The 8,741-nt window shown below is 42.1% G+C and overlaps 1 protein-coding gene across 1 annotated transcript; it reads left to right on the top strand.

Annotated features, from left to right (window-relative positions):
- Positions 1-1,409: 1,409 nt before the first annotated feature.
- LOC125556276 (cinnamoyl-CoA reductase 1) lies at positions 1,410-4,386 on the top strand. Its single transcript, XM_087521222.1, has 6 exons — positions 1,410-1,620; positions 1,977-2,150; positions 2,345-2,526; positions 2,733-2,895; positions 3,692-3,881; positions 3,988-4,386. Exons 1-6 carry the CDS (start codon positions 1,506-1,508, stop codon positions 4,175-4,177), a joined length of 1,014 nt encoding a protein of 337 aa, XP_087377348.1. The 5' UTR covers positions 1,410-1,505; the 3' UTR covers positions 4,178-4,386.
- Positions 4,387-8,741: the final 4,355 nt, after the last annotated feature.

The following is an 8,741-nucleotide window of genomic DNA, read 5'->3' as shown; positions in this document are numbered from 1 at the left end:
GACACATATGACGATTCTGTTAGAGTTGCTCTAACCTGTTACAACATGGTACACCATTTAATTAGTTCTTTTAGTAGATACCCGCATTTAGCTAGCTACTGGTTCATCCATTTCAAAATAACTGAGGTCCTAGATTTGTCCCAAGTCAAAGTTGTTGAAGTTTGACCAAGTCTATGAAAACATATTAACATCTAAAACATGGAATTAGTCTCTTGAGATTTTTTATGAAATATATCTATAGTCGTATTATGTTTATTCGGTGTTATATTTTAGCATATTTTTCCACAGATTTAATCAAACTTAATCAAGTTTGATTTAGAACAAACTTAGAACTTCAATTATTTCGAAACAGGGGGAGTAGTAGGAAGGTAGGCACATATGTATATTCCATGGACTGCATCTGACATTCCCTTTGTTCGTGTCTTCAGCCAAGGCCTTTGGCTTCAAGCGCCTTTCACACCTACATGTGGAACATTTGAAAAAATATTACAAGTTCCAAACTACGTTTTTTCCCATTGAGTTTCTAAACTTTGTAACTCAAGTACCTCTACTATTTCCCATGTAAAAAAAATATAAGAGCGTTTATATCACATAATTAGTGATCTAAACGCTCTTATTTCTTTATGGAGGGAGTACCTTATAATTTGTAGTTGGCGGTGGTGATGATGAGTTCACTCCCCACTTCACCTCAATTTTACTTATCTACCCGGAACCCATCGACCCCTTCGGTTTGAAAGAGTTCAATCCCCACTTTACCCCAATCCTCTCACCCATGTAGAACTTAGAGGACCCCACTTCAAGCTAACCTTCACAAGGAGTTGCATTTTGATACATGCTGTTTTCGTTGTCCATGGAAGTTGCATTTTTCTCTGTGTAAAACCATTGCATTCTTTTTTATTGGACAAAAAAAACGTTGCATTCTGACCGAACAAACACAAAGTTTTTTTTAGATGAACACAAAGGTTTTTTTTTTGGGGGGGGAGGGGGGGGACAAAAGGAAAGCTTCATGGTTATTTTCAGCAGCGGGCCACTAGCCCGTCTCCGGTTCCTCCTCCTTTCCCGAGATTGATGAGCTCGGCCCAGTCACGTGGATGGGCTGTGCTGGGCCGTGGCTTCGCAGCCGTCGACCAGCGGTTGCCTCAAACAAAAAAAAACATCGACCGGCGGTGGCGCTGTAAAAAAATGGTTCCGATGGCGACGGCGTTCTTGACCCCAGGAACCCCGCAGTCCAAGCGACGGCGGCGGCGTCGTCGTCGTCGGAGAAGGGAACAGGTGGCCGCGAGGTGCGTGTCTGCTCCACCGCTCCCTCCACGTGTTTTTGTTCCTCTCCGCACCGCTCTCCCGGACGAGTCCAAATCCGTTTTTGTTTCGGCGCGGATTTCCTAATCGATTTCCACGTCAGGCTGCTAGTGCTACGATTACTTTAGCCATTTGCTGCGCACATCTCGGTGAGCTCGCTGTCACAGTGCACTGGTGGCGGCGGCGGCGGGCAGGACGAAGGGAAGATGGCACCGCCGCGGCGCCTGTGCGTGACCGGCGGCGGCGGGTTCATCGCCTCGTGGCTCGTCAAGCTGCTCCTCTCCCGCGGCTATGCCGTCCACGCCACCCTCCGCGACCCATGTACGGACGCAGTTCGCCTCACGCCTGCGCAACCGGCCCCCCTTGCGATTGCAGTTGATTCAGTTCCGTGTCATAGATGTGATTTGCATTCATTCATCCATAGTCGTAAATCAATTAGAGTTCCGTGTCTAGATGAGCTTTGCATTCATTCATAGTTGAAAAATGTGAACCAATGTTCTGTGTCGTTATGTGCTTTGCATTCATTCATGGTTGTTAAATGTTAATCAATCGGAGTTCCGTGTCCGCATGAAGAAAGCAGGTTTTAATTGATCCTGGGCGAAAGCGAATGGATAAAACAAAGTGCTTAGTCCACGGGTAAGTACAGTGTTCTGATTAATGTCTGAATGCTCTTTCAGGTGACCCCAAGAATGTCCACCTCAAGCAGATGGACGAAGCCCGGGAGAATCTGCACCTGTTCAAGGCCGATGTGCTCGACTACGACACGCTAACACGTGCGTTTGAGGGGTGTGAGGGGGTCTTCCACCTCGCCACACCGGTGCCTGAAGATAAGATTGTTGATCCTGAGGCAGGTGTTCGTTCCAACTAATTCTTCGTTGTCGTAAAATCAGTTCATGTGCTGCTGTAGCTACATTATTTTGGTACAGTATACTGAACTTGTATTGATGGTAAAGCAGCATTGTGAATTGTACCTATTGTGAGTGTTGAACACTGTAGAATTGCTAGTACTTTTCTCACCACAGTTTAAATGCATTTGTGCAGTCAGAAGTATTGGCTCCTGCTGTGAAAGGTACTTCAAATGTGCTGAAGGCCTGCTCAGCTATGAAGGTTCAGAAGGTTATTGTCTTGTCATCCAATGCTGCTGTTGATTTTAACCCGAATTGGCCTCAAGACAGACTCAAAGATGAGAGTAGCTGGTCAGACAAAGACTTCTGCCAGGAGAATGAGGTTAGAGATACTATTTAGTAAAGAAAAATACCAAAGCACTATGTATACATCACAATTCATTGGTGGGCACACATGACTACTTTTCACGCGCGTCATTTTTTTTTCTCTGGTTCACTGTATTGATATGTGTTCTCAACAAAGAAAGTCTTCCCAGAGATAATTTCCACAAAGACTAAATTGTGACCTTTACTAATTTGTGCTTGCAGGACTGGTATTCTGTCGCGAAGATTGTGGCTGAACAGGCATCCTTGGAATATTCAGAGAAACATGGATTAAACGTTGTTACGCTTTGCCCTCCTTTAGTTTTTGGCCCATTGTTGCAGCCAACTGTGAATACAAGTAGCAAATTCTTAATCTATGTTATTAATGGTAATACTGATCTCTGTCCATCTGTTCTCTTTTATTGCCTGAAATTTCACATTAATAAATATCATGTTTGACTTGGCAAGTTGGTTTAATCCAAGTCTATCTACCATTTGAGGAATGAATGTATTCCATATGTCCAACCAAAAGACTTTTGGATGTGGATCATACGGCTATCTGCTGTTAGATATAGATGAGATCATGCTGATAGTTCCTGTTGTTAGATATAGATGGGATCAATCACATTGATAGTCCCTGTTGTTATATCGATCTGCTCTTTAAATTCAATCAGTGGAGAAGTCCAATTTTGTTTTGGCACTGGTCATTATCTAGAACTTCTTGTTTGCAGATGATAACTAGGTTCCTCTCTTGGCACCTGTTTGTCCTCTGTATTCCTTTTCAACGATAGCTGCTATGCCTTTGTATGATGCTCTACAGCTGTGAGATGAGGGCATCCATCCATAAGCTGATCCTTTACAACCTGTTGCATGTGCCTGCGCATTTGATACCGCATTCATTGTCGATATTATGCACTGAACAGCGATTGACAGAAGCACACAATGCCAAATTCCATGCTAGAATTGTTGAAGCGGCACCTTTGGCGTGTTGTTGAAGTAAGCTTTTGGAAAATGAGTAGTCCTGAAATAAATGATAGTTTTCCTTCTTTTTTTTCTTTTTTTTTGAGATGGGGCCCTAGTTCTCCCGTCTTATTCTTGCCGTCGCACATGGCAGAAATCTGTTATTGCAACATTGTGTCACATGGTAGACTCCATTAACTGGTACATTGTGTCACAATTCACAGGAGGCCCTGACGTGATGAGCAACAAGCTGTGGCACATTGTAGACGTCCGTGACGTGGCGGACGCCTTGCTGCTTGTGTACGAGAAGCCAGAATCATCTGGGAGATACATTTGTTCGCCGAATAGCATCTGCGCAAAGGACTTAGTGGACTTGCTGAGGAAGATGTACCCACAGTACAGCTATGTGAACAAGTAGGTTATCTCACCTCTCACGTTTGCTCGGTCAGAACTTATCACACTGCACAATTACCCCGCAGCCAGTTCATGATCTGAAGAAACCTTGCTCTGCTTTTTACAGATTCGTTGACGTGGACCGTAAAGCGCCGCTGTCATCGCAGAAGCTGAAGGGTCTGGGCTGGAAGCCGAGGAAGCTGGAGGAGACGCTCTCGGACAGCGTGGGCTGCTACGAGAAGGCCGGCCTTCTGCAGGGTTCCGCCGCGCGCCCTTGCCGGCTCCCGCATCTGTTCCGTCTGGCTGGTGATCAGTGAATGAACCGTGGTGGCTGGTGCTTTGTTTGTTTTATGGTTGAACTTCTGTAAGCTGTTGTGCCTTTGACGGAGTCTCGCAACAGCAACAATGGCCGAACACCACTAGTGGCTGGGGCGTGCCAAATGCGCTATGCTTTGCTGCGTAACAGCGATGAAATAAATAAAATCTGTCCCTCGGCCTCCTCGTCCTGACGGCCGCAATCCTGCTATATTTGCCACCCCTGTCTAAGGATGGCAATGAGGGATGATGCTTCGGTGCCTTAAGGCATCTATCTTTGTGTCTATGACATGTGAGCCCAACAGGTGACTGGCTCATATGTTAATGACCCAAAGGCAGGTGCCTTTTAAGGCACCGAAGCTGTGTCCGGCAATGAGTAAGGTATGGGACGGATAGAGCAATACCATATCCATACGCATTTAGTTTTTTTTACGGATGATACACATTTAGTTAATGGGTACAAAACATTACCCATACCTGTATCCATGGGTATGAAATTTTACCCGTACCCATACCCGACGGGTACCCAAATCCATTGGGTACCCAACGGGTAGATCAAACAGTACACAAGTTATTCACAAATTTGCATTCATTTATAACACATTTGGCAAAAAAAATCCATTGATCTCAACTCAATAATAGATAGATGAGTACATGACAATTATCTCAATTCAAATTGACAATTGGTGACAAATTTAACATAGATTCGTAAGCACACGACACAACTTTCACCTAGGTACACTTGTGAATCACGGGTAGGATTCACATGTCAGTATAAATGGACAGGGTATGAATATATCCATGTATAAAGACTATACTCGTGCCCTATTCTTGACTTGACAGATAGGGTATAGAGACCTATTCTTGACTTAACGGATAGAGTATGGATATTACCCGTGGGTATAAAATTATGCACATACCCTGTCCATGTGCATATGATATCTGCTATCCATGGGTAAAATTACCATCCTTACCTTGTCTGACTGTAAAAAGGAACAAGATTTCCCTCCATTTCTACGCTAGCCTTTTGCCGCGATGAGCTAAATAAAGGCTGTATTGCCATGAGGCAGCGCTACAGCTAGATTAGAAGAATCAATCTAGGTGCCGTGCACTTGGGCATATACAATGAAATAGGTTATTCTCAGGCTGTGAGGGCAAAAGGAACTAGTAACAAAAAATAGCGACAATCCACTTCTGAGTTCAGACTCATCTGCACCCGCGTTAAAGATTTTTTTAAAATAAATACTAGAAAAATTAAAAAAATCCATTTTTCCCATGATAGATAATTTAATGCGTGAGGTCCGCTCCAATTTTCAAATCATTTTGACATCTGAGTAGCTATCGGCAAAAAATACAAATCCAGGGTCTATAAAAAAGTTTATTATTCATGCACTATTCTAACCCGATTTGCCATTTTTGCTGAGAGCTACTCATATGTCCAAATAAACTGAAAATAGGAGCGGACCTCACGTAATAAATTTTCTACCACGCAATTTTTTTTGATTTTTTTGTGTTTTTTAACTAGGTGCAGATGAGTTTGGACACCGAAACACTGCACTCCAAAAATAAGGAAAATATTGTGTACATGTTTTTAAATTACAGTATGGACTCCTGATTAAGTTCACAAACATTAACAGGGGTGCCAATATTGTCTATGTCTGCATGTTCTTATTGTGCAAACAAGAAGTAACAAAGAATCTCTCAGCAATTACTGGAACCGCATATACGTGTGATTCATGATTTTCAAATGTTAAACCTGATCGATGATCATCTCAATTTCTCCTTCCAACTTAGAGCCTCCTGGATATTAAATGCCGCCATCTCATACAAGTTACGGAAAGGAAACATCGACTTAACATGTTGAACGTGACTTGCAGGTTTATTAAGGAATCACATTTGGATAACTCCGTAGACTTGCAGGACACTTTTCTTTTTCTTGCAAAAATAAAATTCCTCCAAATGAATAAATCATACATCAATGGCAAATAAAGCAGTAATCCGTCGGTCCTAATGTTACATATGCTGTCAAAATAATAATATAAGATGTTACATATATCAGTTGTAATAACATCTTATATTATGGGACGGATGAAGTAACAGTCTAGTGGCACTTCAAAACTTGCAGTGACATTATGTCAGATGGAGAAGGGGCTGGGTGGGGTCGCTCACATGGAGCTAGAGGAGGGGAGCATCAGTGACAGGGAGGATGCAGGAGAGAGGGCGGAAGGGAGGAAGAAGAGTGGGGAAAGAAGATGCGAGGCTAACAAGTGAGACCCATGGCGCGACCAGGTCTCACATATAGCGAGGCCTATATCTGGCCATGGGTCGGGCCGGGCCGGGCTTGGGCCGGGCCTAAAAAAGCCCATGAAAAAAAACTAAGGCCCAGGCCCTATCATCGGGCCTACTTTTCAAGCCCAAGCCCGGCCCATCTCGTAAAAAGCCCTGAAAAGCCCTTAGGGCTTAGGGCCGTGGGTCGGGCCTCTTCCTTAAAATGCCAATATGCCAAGCCCAAGCCCGTCCAGGCCCTGCTGATGGGCTCAAAACTCAGGCCCAAGCCTGGCCCACGGACAAGCCCATCGGGCCTAGGCCCTGGATTTTAGGGCCAGGCCTGGGTGGGCCGATAGGGCCGGGCCTGAGATGGCCCAGTATTCCCAGCCGCAAGTATGGGCCGGCCTAACTTTCACATAGTTCCTTTTTTCAACGTTTCTTCACTCTTTCGTTTTTCTGTTTTACTTTTGTCTATATTTTAAATACTGTACATATATTCCAAAACTTAATTTACTTCAAAAAAATAAAAAAAGAATTTAAATTTTTTTAACAGTGTAATTATTTTGTTAGCGTAACTTTAAAAAATGTTGACAGCTTTAATAAAATGGTTGTTGCATTTCCAAAATGCTCATGCATTTCAAAAACATGTACATGAATTTTTTTAAGTTTATACAGTGTACACAGATGTTATTGTCATTCAAAAGGATGTTAAATATCTATAGAAAAATGTTTTGGGTGTATAAGTAAAATATATAACGCGTACAAAAACATAGACATCAAAACATATATTTGACAAAAACATATATGAGAAAACATATATTTGACAAAAATGTCTTGTTCTCGTCAAAAGCAAATCATCGGTGTTAGGGCTTGTTATTTTCCTGTCTTGCGAAGTCTGTTATTTAAAACTACAATTGTATGGTTCTTATCCGAATAAAGCAGTTTATTCTAAAAAATCTATCTTAGAAAAAAGAATTATCGGATTTTGCTAATCCCAGTTGACAAAGAATTACTTAGTTGTCGGCGGACGTCAAGGACCATTTATCCGATGTCGAGATACGTGCACAATTCAACGTTAATGTTTAACTTTGAGAGGAAAAAAATACTTTTTTTTACCACTGGATGAACAAAATGTTACAGCACGGTGAACATTATTGTAGATATGCATGAGGTATATTGAGACAATATTACTTCCTTTTACACTTGATGGACATATTCTTCTTCTAATACATCGACGCACACAGCTTTTGTGTGTTTGCAAAAAAAGAAAAGACTACGGTTAGAATCCTGGGGCAGTTACAGTTCAAAAATAAACTAGAACCTATGGTTTTTGTAGTAATAGTCTTACGTAGGAACAATATTTATGTTGAACTTTTTTCAAATCTGCTTGATTTTTTTGGTAAAGTCAACTGAGAATTTGTAAATTTTAAATCAACTGAGACATAGGCGCTTCTAAAAATGTGCTTATCACAGAGCTAAACATACTTGTACTACTACCTTTAAGATCCCGGGAAGACAAATAGGTTTGATCCCTTGTGGTATAGGCGGAGTTTCATGGGATAATCATTCACAGTAGGGCTATTTTGAGGCTTAACGAGAAAACCACTCTGAAGAATACTGCCAAACAAGTTACTCCTCAGCGTGATGTCCATATTTGTGCAAATATTTTTAGATTGTGTAGTCACATCGACACCCATAACCTTTTAAGAGAAGAATTTTTCATGTGTATAGCTTGACATACCCACGCAACTGAATGAATAGCACACATAACATGTAATAGTAATAACACCATTAATTTGTCGAAATGGACCTGTGTTAATGCAGATAGTTGTTTGTTAGGTAGGGGCTGCCAACGCTTTACTAAGGGAAATCTCGTCTTATGTTAAATTACTCCTGGACTAAAACTACAACAAAAAAACAAGTGCGTGAATTTTATTCGGGTCTCTTTGCTAGATTCTAGACGACAAATATCTCGAGCACGCATTTTTCAAGGATTTTTTGTCCACCAAGTGATCTCTCAAGGTGTAGGCTATCGGTGGTGTTTGGTTCAAACATATTTTTTTTTAAATAGTGACTTTACTTGTGGACTAGTTCTGCTTAGCTAGACTTGATCTCCTGAAATTTTGTTGCGTGTAAGTGAAGATAACAGACAACCTTCAGTTCATCAGCGCAATCAGCTCGGCATTCCAACTTGCGGTCTAAAAGATTTTGAAAGAATCATGCTCACACTAGTCCCCGCGGTGTTCCCCCGCAGGTGACTCGGGCGATGACGCTAGATCTCACCACAGGCAACCCCCT

Source organism: Triticum urartu, chromosome 5A (assembly GCF_056163025.1).
Source record: "Triticum urartu cultivar PI428250 chromosome 5A, HENAU_Tu73, whole genome shotgun sequence".
Lineage (NCBI taxonomy): Eukaryota > Viridiplantae > Streptophyta > Magnoliopsida > Poales > Poaceae > Triticum > Triticum urartu.
This window is presented reverse-complemented; position numbering and strand designations above follow the sequence as displayed.

Coding starts and splice junctions, on each gene's coding strand:
- LOC125556276 (XM_087521222.1), top strand. CDS start 1,506: ATGGCACCGCCGCGGCGCCTGTGCGTGACCGGCGGCGGCGGGTTCATC. Junction 1,621..1,976: donor CGCCACCCTCCGCGACCCAT/GTACGGACGCAG, acceptor ATGCTCTTTCAG/GTGACCCCAAGAATGTCCAC. Junction 2,527..2,732: donor ACTTCTGCCAGGAGAATGAG/GTTAGAGATACT, acceptor TTGTGCTTGCAG/GACTGGTATTCTGTCGCGAA.